The 13,095-nt window shown below is 33.6% G+C and overlaps 1 protein-coding gene across 5 annotated transcripts; it reads right to left on the bottom strand.

Moving 5' to 3' along the window:
- Positions 1-3,768: 3,768 nt before the first annotated feature.
- On the bottom strand, positions 3,769-9,915 carry LOC112695196 (putative lysine-specific demethylase JMJ16). 5 transcript variants are annotated; one of them, XM_025747447.3, is made up of 9 exons: positions 9,561-9,915; positions 8,329-8,635; positions 7,798-7,869; positions 7,625-7,702; positions 6,960-7,484; positions 6,632-6,856; positions 5,720-5,881; positions 4,858-5,226; positions 3,769-4,639 (listed from the first exon to the last, which is right to left on the bottom strand). In XM_025747447.3, exons 2-9 carry the CDS (start codon positions 8,629-8,631, stop codon positions 3,932-3,934), a joined length of 2,442 nt encoding a protein of 813 aa, XP_025603232.1. In that variant the 5' UTR covers positions 8,632-8,635; positions 9,561-9,915; the 3' UTR covers positions 3,769-3,931. The 5 variants fall into 5 exon arrangements, with proteins under 5 accessions (XP_025603232.1, XP_072052604.1, XP_025603233.1 ...); XM_072196503.1 differs by having other exon boundaries at positions 6,960-7,504; positions 9,561-9,901; XM_025747448.3 differs by having other exon boundaries at positions 6,960-7,504; positions 7,602-7,702; positions 8,312-8,635; positions 9,561-9,770.
- Between the last annotated feature and the right edge of the window lie 3,180 nt (positions 9,916-13,095).

The raw sequence follows: 13,095 nt of genomic DNA, 5'->3' as shown, positions 1-13,095 counted from the left end.
TAAAGAGGTGCCCCCTTACAATGTATCATCTATGGGTTTTTATACTATTCTAGAACTCAAATTTGAATGCAAACTAAATTCAAATTACATCAAATTCAAATTTTTTAACTATTTCTAGAAGATTCTTACTTGTTAATGGGTCCTTTGTGGCTTTGATTGATTGAGAATTGTAGCTTGGATGAAGGTTTGGGCGTGTTTTATGGTGAGTTTTATGAGCTAAAAGATGCTCATTTTCATTACCCAAATGAATCTCCATCATAAACTATTATATATCGTTGAAAAACTTTAGATGTTATCTTTCTAACGCCTCTAAGAGCACATCATTTGAACCTCTGTAGCTCAAATTATGATCCTTTGAACGTGAAGAGGTCAGGGTGATGGTTAGTACTATGCCCAGCTTTCTTCCTGTCGTAATGAATGGTGAACCTCATATTTAGTATTCACTATAGAGTATTATATATGGTTGGAAAGATCTGGATATCTAATTTCCAATGACACTAAAATTACTTCATTTGAAATTTTTTAGTTTAGGTTATCGTTGTTGGAGTATGAAGATCTCAGGTTGCAATATCTTGAACTTCTCTTTGGCTTGTGGCATTTTTTGGTTGCACCCTTGAGCAACAATGGCGTTGGAGGCTCCTTGTCATGCATCAAAATAAGGTCCATTTAGTGATGTTTGATATTCCAATTGGTTGGGGTTGGAGGCTTCACTCATAATGCTTGAAACAAAGCCTTCAAAGTTTGCACCTTCTTACTTGTTTATCTTCAAACCAATGCTTAACAATCCTTCTTGATCCTCTAAATTATTGCTCTAGAAGTGTTGCCTAATTGATTCTCTATTGATACATTTGTTGTTTCTTTTTTCATCAATTTTTACAAGAATTCATAAATTCAAGGCAATCAAAGTAATCTTCAAATAAAGTACAAAACAATTCATAATTAAGCAATGTTTAGTGACTTTTTATATGAAATAAACAACCAAAACAACTCATGATGCAATATGCATCACAACACCAAACTTAAACTTTGCTTGTTCTCAAGCAAATAAAGAATCATACAATACAATTTGATAATCTAAGGTGAGAAAAATATCAATTCTTAATGTTCTTGGTTGACTAGTTTACTATACATGCAACAATCACACAAGAATTCTAAATAATTGATGTTTCTATCTTGATCACTTTATGAAATCTTTTCTAGTATTCCTTCCTTGAAGCAAGCTTATTATCTTTTCCTTTCTTAGTTTCTCTTATTAGGTGCTTTGCACCATGAATTTCGCTTTGACTATTTTATTTTCAAGTATTATCACTTGATATATAAACACCACAAGCATATGACTAGAGGATTCTTTGAACTTTGCTATTAGTTCTTTTCTTTTTTCCTAATCATTGATGCTCAGAGCATTGAGCTTTCAGAGGGTGCTTTATACTTGAGCCTAACCTTGACTCTAAGTGTTTTGTTTTTAAACTTTTTATTTGATACATAAACACCACAAGCACTTGACTAATGAATTGTTATTGGTACTCAGAGTCTTCAGCTTTTTTCTTCTTTTCCTTTTTCTTACATGATCATTAATTAGTGATGTTTGCTTTTTCAAAGTTCTCAAAATTTCAAAGATTTTATAAAGTATTCTAGATGAAAACTTCAATCAAATAGATTTAAATGTGTTGAGCTAAAATAGTTATATTAGCCTTCCAATACTCATATGTTCATGCTAGCTTCTTTAATTACCTTGTTTATTTATATATGATCATGATGCTTAATTACTTTGAGTAACAAATTTCAAGATGGTAATTATGATATAAAAGCAACATGTTACAGTTTAACATTAGACTCCTAATATGCTTATCTAAGCAAGAAGATCATACATGCATTCAATAGGAATGGAAGACAATCATGCATGAAATTGAAAGTATATGAAGCAAATTAGAGAAAAAGGAACTTAACCACCTTGAGGATCACTCCATCATCATTGTTGTTACCAATTTCTTTATCATTCTCTTCTCCAACACCAAACTTGGAATGATTACTTGTTCTCAAACAACAATTAAAGTAGTAGTGATAGAATTTATGATTAATTATAAATGTCTTCAAAAAGTAATGTGAATGATGCCTCTTTTTATTCAACTAAAGCAAGCAAAATTAAAGACAAAATAAAAGAACTAAAAAGAAATAGAGAATGTGACTGCATGAATAAGTGATCATGCATGGTACATTGCATGGTATATTGGAAAATTCTGAAAATCTACTTTTCAATGACACTAGTATTATCTCCTTTAGAGTTTTATAACTCAAGTTATCCTTTTTGGAGTATGAAGAGGTCAGGTTGCAAATTTTCCATGAACTTCTCTTTGGCTTGTGGCGTTTGTGTGCAATCTTGGGCCAAACATGGCTTGTTGCTTCATATTTGTGTATCAAAGTGTGTTCATGCATGGTTTTAATACACAACCTAATCTTCAATGCCACTCCTTGTGCTTCATTAATCTCATCTTCGAACACCTTCAATCCCACACCATTCTTCATCATCATTCTCCTAAAAATCATTGAACATAAGTGCATCAATGCTTGGTTCATAATCTCATGAATAATCACAAAGTGAACTAGTGTACATAAGTGCAACAAATTTAGTTCTTATAGTCACAAAATCACCTAATGTAGACAAATACATCAATCTTACCTCTTATAATCATAATTTGAGGATTATCCCCAATAACACTTGATGATTGAGCATAGTTTATTGACGTTCTTTATGAAATGAACAACCAAAATAACTCTATCAGAATCTGTTATCCCAACACCTTCATCTTGTTCAATATTAGCCCAAACAAACATACTACATCAAGTCTTTTTCTTTGTCTGAAATGAAGCAACCAAAGACGAAATGAAGCAGACAAGAACAAACAAACAAAATGATCATATGTTTAATTTACATTATAATAGGGACATCCAAAAAATGGCTTGTTTGAATTTGATTCTGTTTCAGACCATCGCAGAACTGGACGGATGCTGCACCCACACCATTCCGACACCTTCGCGCTTCTGTTCCAGCTTTGCAACCTGACCCAGTTATCACTCGAAGGAGAGCGAACCGAGCTTCTAGCTGTGGTGCTTCGACCACCCATCATGGTGCCTCAACTAATAGCGACGAATGACAAAGCTTTAACAACGAGAAGGGCAACAACAACAACAAGAACATAAAGAGGAATAAAAAGACAACAGGAAGGAGGAGGATGTTGAAGAAGAACCTAACTCAGATAAATAATGAGATAATTAGGGTTTTAGGAACTAAATTGAGTACAAATACAATCTTCGCCACGTCAGCTAGCCGTTGCAGCATCTAGCGTGGCAAGGAGGGTGCCATCTCAACACTCCATTTGCTTATTCATCGCCAGAAAGAATCGAGGGATCACATTGGTGCCCAAACTTAAATTTGGAAGATCAATATAAGTAATTTTGAATTTTGAAGACCAAAATGTGTAATTATATAAATCTCAAGAACTAAAATGAAATTTAGTCCAACATTTTTGCTTCAAGGACCCAAAAGAGTTAGACTCAACAATAAAAATTTGAATTCTAGACAAATTTGACTGGCAGTGTGTTTTTTGTTTGATTTACATTTTTATTTTCAGTTTATATTTTTAATATTTTTTATTTTAGAATTTTTTGAAAAAATAAAATAATAAAATTGTATTTCCTATTTTTTGTTTTCTTTTTCTTTTTATAAAATTTTAAAAATAAAAAACACCGAGGAAAAAAAATACACTTAGATTCAAGGCCTTAAGTTTTCTCACCTAGTCATGTCATATCTTAAAAAAATGCAATTCAAGTTTTAAATGTTGATATTCTTAGTTTATTGCTACATTACAAGCCATGGGAGGTCCCAATACAGAAATTTGCATGAAAATTTCATTATCTTGCAGCAAGCTACTGCTTACGCATTGTCAGATTCTGAGGAAGAGGAAGAGCAACTATCAGATGGCACTTCGACTAATGTATTTTGCTGTAGAAAAGACAAGTATCTTGAGTTCGTGATCGAAGAAACTGTAGATACTTTCTGATCGCGCTGTACCTTCTTTGAAGTTGTTGGCTTACTCTTACTCACAGGTGCCTTCATATCAGTTTTGATACTGGTGGAATTGGTTCCTCCATTAGCACATGATCTAGGAGGTCGGCCCCCCAACGTTTTCTCTTTTGCTTTCGTCTTCTCTTTTGGGGTAATGCTGAAAGAACTAATACAATTGCCGCGAGGGTTCCCCACGATTCCTGATGCCGCTCCGTTTTGTTTCATTTGTCTATTGGAGGCAACAGACTGAAATCTTAATCCAAGATACTCTTTCGCCCATTTATAGACTGCACTTAACTTTCCTTCCAAAGCTTGACAAAGAACATTCAACTCGCTAATTTCATAACGGTAGAGGAGGATTTTGTTGCTCCAACTGCATGGACAAAGCTGTTTCGCGTGATCCAGGCACGCAAACTTGTCTTCTGAACACAAACAATGTACAGCAGACAAGTGTAAATCACACAGACATATGCCGCATTCCCTTTTGACACAAGTGTCAAAACTTTCATCCATTCTTTGTGATTTCAAAGAACTGCATAGGTATTCTCTCTTGATACTTTCGCTCTTAATGCGAGCCTGCATAGAAGAAGCAAAAAACGTCAGGCATGGAATGCCAAAAAGCAAACCAAATAGTCCACTCTGAACTAGGGAACCTGGAGAAGAAAGGGAATGAGAGAGGACGAGAAGAATGATCGATTGAATGCATGTCACTGAATGCATGTCACGGACAGGAGTTGAAGTTGATTTAGACAAGTTCGTTAAATCATAGGATAAATTGAGGCCGAAAGACTTACACCCAGAGCTTTTGCTAAGATCCCATTTCTTTGATACGCATCTTTACATGTTAATTTATCTGTCATGTCGTTCATACACAGATCGATTTCCCATCGTGCCCTTACAGCTTCCTTTGCTGCTCCCAGCAAAAGTTTATCATACGAGATTAATGTCTTTTTCCTCTTCTCACAATATAGCTCTACCACATTCAGTCCATGAAGAAGCCACTCGAGAGGAGCAAAGTTTACTGATTCAGAACAATTGAAACCACAATCAAATCCAGAATGATATGCTCCTGGGAAGACAAGAACAAACTCACGAGGATATTGAACACAGCGATATACAGGTATTCCCTCTGCCTTCAATATGAAGCAGGATAACTGCATCATCTGTACCAAATATTCATGTCAATGCCATGGTGAATGTTTCCTGTGTCAAGAAATAGCAGATCTTCTGTGCATTTTGTAACAATATTAGACCTTATACTTCAGCCAAAAGAAAGTTACCCACAATGCAAATTTAAAAAAGTTGAAGAATAGCATTTTCTACTTCAATTATCTCTTTTGAAAATTGATGGCTACAATTACAGATTCTACAATAACAAGGCCTAAGAATGCGCTGCTACAATCTTTGGTAGAGTTTGTATGATTGATGAAATGACTGAAACACAGGATTGCAGGATACTGAGGATATCGAAACACTTGTAAAAATGGCAATAGTGGTGAGAAAACATTGAAAATGGGTGAATTTAGTACGTAACAGTCCAACAGAGTCAGAAAAACATACACGGATGCAGATGATATTTATCAGAAACATACATAACTTTTTATCACTTTTCAAAGAAAAAGAATTCCTCTAAGAAGCAGCAAAATTACTACTCACCAGATTATCATCAATATCAGGCTGTCTTGCATGCAGACCTGATAAATACTTCTTCCTAATTGTTTCATAGTTGGCAGCATATCTTCGTGGGATGCTATACCACACTTTAGGCTCACCCAAATGCAGGTATGATAATAAGTATAAGTGGTGCTCTTCAACTTTCTGTTTCAACACCCCCCCCCCCAAAAAAAAAAATTTAAATAAATAAAACATGAAAAAGAATATCAAGTGTACATTTGGTTTAGCGTTCAGAAGCATGAACTGAAAATAATTTTGTTTCTCAACTATCCTTCCTCACTCTTTCCACACACTCATTTCCCTCATCTTCAACAATCAAGGTAAATTTCTTTCTTCTGCCATAATTTTGCTTATTAAATAATTTTTGTACTGAAAAAATCCTTTTGTTTTAAAATTAGTCAAATACTAGTTCACTCCAATTATTATAGTTTAATTTTATAAACTTGTTTGCCTTTTATTATTATAATATATAATTATTAGACATTATCAATTATGTGTATATACATCTAATATTATGTGTAATTTATTATGATATGCATATAATATTTAAGATAATGTTTTATATAATAATATGTTCTAATTTAAAATTCTGTAATTTGTTAAAATAATAATATTAAAAGTTTAATCTAATATTTATCCTTTTGGTAATTTTACATCTAAAAGTGATTTTGGTCATTGTTTGATAACAATATTTTATCAATTATAATTACTTTTGAATCAAAGTATCCAAACATAAATCACGTGGAAACAAATCTCAATTTTAATCAAAATCAATTCTAGTATAATCAAATTGAACTCAACTCCAATTTACAAAAGCTAAACCAAACACACACTAAGATGTTGGAAAGAAGACCGTGATGAAGATGCAAGTATACTGTAAGTCAGCGACATTACCCATTTTTGCAGAGTGAAGCACATTCCAACATGAATTCGATGACCAAAATTATGTGAAGCACCAGAGCTTTCAAAAGAAAGAAGAGAACCAGGCAATGAATTTATGTTGTTTAAGTTCCATCCAGATTTCAAATATTCAGGGGAAATGTGTTCCTCCCCAGAATCAGCAGCTGTAGGAAATCCACTGCTAAAACCTTCAGCCTCCAAAGTGTTACCATGAAGCACCTAGGAGGTTGGAACATTGCATTCAATACAATTAAAACAATGAATGAATGACTAAAAACATAGACAACATATGGATTTTGAAAAATATTCACATCCACTTTACCTCAATTTTTTCAGTTGGATTTTGAACAATCCTTCCATATTCACCCTCAATATTCTCCACAGATGGCTCCCACTTATGTTGATTTGTATCTAAATTTAAATCAGAACCCACATTCTTATTCTTGCCCTTGTAATCAAAGTACTGGATTTTGAATTCATCAGCAAAATTCTTAAACGTCTTGAGACTGAATTTAGGACAGGGTTCAGAGACACAATCTTCAACACCCTGACTATTTACGGTGCAAGTGCTTGCATTCGCAAGATGAGAGTCCAAATCTACTGGTGTCACCCTTCTTCTCTTGGCCTTTGTATTTTCACAAGAACTAGCAACATTTTCTTCTGCATGCTTAACTTGGATTCCATCTATTCGTTGAATTTGAGCAACAAATTCAGAGCCTTCCCATAAGTTCTTTTCCTCAAGAGAACATGGTGGTTTCCAGCGAGTAGGAGGTACAATACGACAAATTCCATAAGGCTCTGCGCTAGATCGTATGCTTGCAATATATTTGAGGGTGTCATTGAATTCCTTCATAATGTACACAGTTACTGAAAAAGTTTATTTATAAACTTAACAAGTGTATGAATCCTCGTCTAATGACATTAATCAAGACTTGTGAAACGAAGGGAAGAAGTGAAGGCATACTATTAGGTTTAGGTGGTAGGTACCTCTTCTGTTGGGTTGAAAAGAGGAGCTTCTTCAAGGGCTTCTCTCGTTGCATCCTCAGGATGCCACCTTGCTGTTACCTGGTTCAAGACTTTGGTAAATAAACAGACTAAAAGCATAGAAGGTGTGGTCATGTTTGTCACTATGTTGAAGGCAAAGTGAACAGTGTGCCTACCTTCAAACAATTATTGCAGTTTGGACATCCACGAGTGATCCCTTCTGGACGACTAGCATTTGACGAGTGATCCTGGAAAACAAAAATGAACTCTTCCAATTAATTTTGCGTGCATTTTAGAGTAGAAACCATGAACAATAACAATGCAGGACTTCAGTAAAAAGAACAATATTCTAGCAGCAAAGTTTCTGTTCTAACAACTATTGTGTGTTTCTCATCAGCTAAGTTTTATCAATCATTAAGGTACCACAAGTCATTGCCAAACAATTAAATACTATTCAATTTAACCTATATTTAATTTAACCTCGTATTAAACAAACTGCAATACCAAATTTTGAAATGAGCAAAATCATTTAATCCGTTGATATTTTCATCCCTTTGTGCAAGCATCTCATTTCAGAGTATCTATTCTGATTTAAAATGACCTATTTTCCACACCCTTGGACTATGCTTTTTCTAATTTGAAATAATTTGTTAACTAATAATAAAAAATAAAAGAAAATAAATAAATTACAAGATTCCCAGCTTAACCATAGGAATAAATTCAGTGTGAGACTCCTCAGGTTTGTCGTTGCTCTTGCTCTGGTCAGAGAGTATCCAGGGTCGATTCTTAAAAATCTGGTAATATGTACCAATATCATTCACGTCGTTTTTACCGTCTGCATCAACTGGCACGTGCTTAGTTTCATTCAGACAGGTTGCAAGTTTGTCATTTTCTGTAACCTTTTTACCCTTTTTCAAAATGAAAGATGTAAGCGATGCAAAACCAGGGGGAGCTGAAAGCTCTCCCATCTCCTTTAATTTGGCAATATTACTTCCATAATCCGACTTCATCTTTCTGCAAGCAAAAGCCAAAATCTTATTATCTAGAGAACCATCTTCACAGTAATGAATTCTCAGAAAAGAAATCAAGGCAGGAAAAAAGCATTTTAAAACATAATCAGCAATTCGCTACCAAGTTAAAATTATTGATCACCAAGTAGATTAAAACCAGCACAAAAACTCATTCTATGTATGCATCAGCACCTGCACTTTTATGCTTTAATGTACAAAACCAAATCCAATTACAAGCAAGCATATATACCAAAAGTACTAGATGATGCAAAGTGAAAGATCATCAAACTAGAAAATGTGAAATGGTCTCCTCTCATCCTATGGTGAAATCTGAGCTTAAAGCAAGGGACTAATTGTTTCAAATCATGCATTTTCCATAACGATTCCAACCCTTTCCACATTCACTTCTACAATACCAAATAAGAGGAAAGTATATCATCTTTTCAATCCTTTTCCTTATTGGAAATACCTATCCATCCCATTCCATATCCAACTACCTCATTTCCTTTTCCACCTCCTCTCTTATTCATAAAGGCATATTAAGCTAAAATAAGAGTTAGAAGAGTTTCTGCTTCACCCAATTTTACATATTTGCATACATCTTTATGAACATATCTTCACACGCATACACACTTACTTACACAAATGGCTAACATAGCATAAGATCAAAGATTTCCAAAGAAGCAATACCAGCGGGGAAAAAAATAAATAAAAAGATGCAAGCTTGATACATACCAAGAATTTCATAAACACAATTCCCAAAGATTATATTTATATAACGAATAAAACACTGAGAATACTGAAAGGGGAAAAAGTGAAGCGGCAACGAGAAGGAGCGAACACAAAACCTCAAATAGAAAGAGGGGAAAAATAAAAAGGAAATTAAAGGCGAAAGAGGAGAGAAGTGAATAGAAGAAATTGAAGATTACCTAGAAGGGTTTGATATTAGAAATTCGAAGATTGAGAGTGAAAATTTGAAAAGGGGGAGCGAGTTGCTTCTTCCCTCCCGCGAACTCAAGATTCTGGAGTCTCTCTAATTCTCTCTCCACAATTCTCAAAAGCCAAAGGGAGTGAAATTACAATAACAACCCTGCAAATGGAATCAAACATTGATTGAATGCATATTTATTTTGTTACAGTTAGAACTTAGATGACGACTACTATATATGACTGACAGCTAAACACCGTTCAAGTGAATGAGTCATGGAACGTCACGAGAGTTTTCTGTTTTTTTGGACACGAATTGGATTTTTTTTTTCTTCTGTTAGACAATAAAAAGAGCTTAAGTTCTGCGCCAATTTTTTAAGGTTATTCTTTTACTGCATAACTTTTGGGCCAGCTTTTAAGGGGTTTTTTAGAGCAAAACTTTTAGGCCAATTTTTTTAAGGTTTTTTTTCATTTAAATATAATTTGGCAGTACTCATAAATAACTACATTGGTATAATAATACAAGTACAATTATTTTTATTGGATTAAATTAAACTATTAATTCAAATTATAATCGCTAATGAATTATAACTTAAATGACATAGTCTTTCCATATTAATTAAGAGATCGTAGATTCTATTCTTCCTATTTTTGGTAAAAAAAAAACTTAATCTTCTTTCTTTTTTCTCTCCTTTCAGGTCAGTCACCTAGAATGCAAAGAAAAAGGCTTTTAAACAAGTCCCTCCGCACAACCTTTTGAAGGAGCTCATCAGTTGTAACAACTCATCCACCCTGCTCTTTTTTGCATACACCGAAGACGGTACAATCTTTAAGTGTGGGGAGGTTGAGGACCGACTTCCGTGGATAACAATTTCCTTTTTCAACATCAATTCTCAATCTTCTTTGTTAGTTAGTTGTTGCATTGCATGCTAGGTTGCACGATAGCTAGAATTTGTACATATTTTACCACTTCTTTCTTGTTAGGACTACTAGGTTGAAGTGATGATTTTCTTTCCAAAAAAATTATTTTAGGACACCCTACCAATTTGAATAAATTTTTTTTTGTGTTAAACTTGCTTGAAGGAATTAATTTTGGAACATAGTTTTTGAGCTAAGAACACATAAGCATGCGACTTTTTAGCCCAATTGTGTGGTTACATCACATAATCATTTATTTCCATTCTTGTGTGTATTATTCTCTTTCTATGATTGTAATCCTTGATTTGTTTAATTTTTTATGTCTATTATTTCGTGTATGAATGCTTTTATATGATTGAAACCTTTATTTCAAAAAAAGTTCACTTATCAAAATGGCCTAACTTTTATCTTCTATTGTTAGTCAATTTTGAGCCTATGTTAATACCCTTTTGTTCTTAATTTTAGCACATCACTACCTCTAAGTGAAAAATAATAAATGTCCTTAATTTAGATCTTTGATTAGCTTAGGCTAGTGAGTGTGTGTATCATTTAAATATGAAAAATTTGGAAACATTAGTTGAGATAAAAGTGTGTTTTTGTATTTTTATTGAAGATCATAGAAATTGGGTATATAATCATTTAAATATATAAAACCATATGCATTGATAAGTTTGTATATATTTTAGTGAAAAAAATGACAAAGAAAAAGAAAAATAAAAAAATAAATAAAAGAAACAAAAAAAGAGAAAAAGAAAAGCAACAAAAAGGGGACAAAAATGCCCTAAAGTAAAGTAATGATAACAATACATATGGAATGTGAATTGAAGAGAATGCATGAGTATGTGAAAAAAAAAAGTGAGAATCATAGGTAGCTAAGTGGTGTATTAGAATTGTATAGGTTGTTATGTGTATTAGGTGAGAGTTTAGGTTAATCAAAGATTTAAATTTCAAGCTCACTTGACCATATGCATCCTTACCTTTACCCTAACCCCATTACGATCTATGAATAAGTCCTCATGATAAATGTATGTATGCATTGAATAATTGTTGATTGTTAGATGAAAAACAAATCTTGGAAAACATGATTAGAAAATAATTAAGTGAATTAACCCTATACACTTGAGGTACTAGAGTGGATCCACTTCCGGTGAGGGTTCGATGCTCAATTCCTTGTTCTCTGCTTTAACGAGCTTTCTTCTTGCAAGTTTGTTTATGCTTCATTTTGATATTTGAATTGGTGGAATTCATAAATCATCATATTATCTTAGCCCTACTTGTTCATATACGTTTTTGGAGATTGATTTACTTTTAACCAAGTAGGTAGAAGCATCTTACATTTAGTTGCATTCATATTGATAGGTGCATATATTTTGTTCGCATTGAATAAATGTTCATACCACATTTCTTGTCTTTCTTGGTTTAGCATGAGGACATGCTTAGTTTAAGTGTGGGAAGATTTGATAAACCCCAATTTTGTAATTTATCTTGTGTTGAATTTAGGGGATTTTATCAACTTATCTCACATTTATTCAATGAAATAGCATGATTTTGTGAATTTCTCCTAATTTGTGCTTAAGAGTAAAAACATGCTTTTTAGGCCTTTAAATTGCTAATTTTAATTCCATTTGATGCCTTGATATGTTTGTTAAGTGATTTCAGGTTTAGAAGACAAAGATCGATTGAAGAAATGAAGAAAAAGCATGCAAAAATGGAAAATTCATGAAGAAATGAGATTTTGGTAATCTCCCGGCGACGCGTGTACGTGGCCTACGCGTGCGCGTGGGAAGGAAGTTGTCAAGGCGACGCGTACACATGATAAGGAAAGTTGCCAGTGACGCGTACGCGTGATCCATGCGTACGCGTGACAAGCGGCACGTGACCTCATTAAAGGCAATACGCTGGGGTCGATTTTTGAGCTCAATGAGGCCCAAATCCAACTCATTTATGATGCTTTTGAACCCAAGAATTGTAGGGGACTAAGGGGGAGGGGGAGTAGTCATAGTTGAGTTTTCATCATGTTTTAGGTTAGAGTTCTAGAGAGATAAGCTCTTCCTTCTCTCTAGAATTTAGAGTAGTTTAGGTCAAATTTTCTTAGATCCAACTTTTAATTATTGTTTTTAGTTCAACTCTCTTTATATTTTATTGTTCTATTATCTTAATCTTCTTAGTTTTTCTTGTTGATTTCTTTATGTTGCCATTTTTACTTTCATGAACCCTTGTTGGATTCTTATTTTCTCTAATGCAATTTTATGTTTCCTTTTCTTTTTATGTTTATTTTAGTTGCTATTGATGATTTCTTGTTTGTGTTATGTTAGTTATGGTTTTTGTTAATTCTTACAATTTATGATATTTACTTTTATTACACTCTAGGTGTTTGATAAAATGTTTACTCTTGGCCTAATCTAAGAGAATTGAGTGACCTTAAGTCATTGGGTCTAATTGAATTAGTAATTTGAGAACTCTTAGTGGTCAATTTGATACCCAGTAACACTAGCCTATTACTAAGTCAATTAGTAGCTAGGTTGAGACTTATGGGTTGATGTAGATCAAACCTATTTGACTTACTTCAAGCATAGAAGTAGACTTGATGGGTTTGGTCCCTCATAATTGTCAATATAT

Source organism: Arachis hypogaea, chromosome 6, assembly GCF_003086295.3.
Source record: "Arachis hypogaea cultivar Tifrunner chromosome 6, arahy.Tifrunner.gnm2.J5K5, whole genome shotgun sequence".
Taxonomy (NCBI): Eukaryota; Viridiplantae; Streptophyta; class Magnoliopsida; order Fabales; family Fabaceae; genus Arachis; species Arachis hypogaea.
This window is presented reverse-complemented; position numbering and strand designations above follow the sequence as displayed.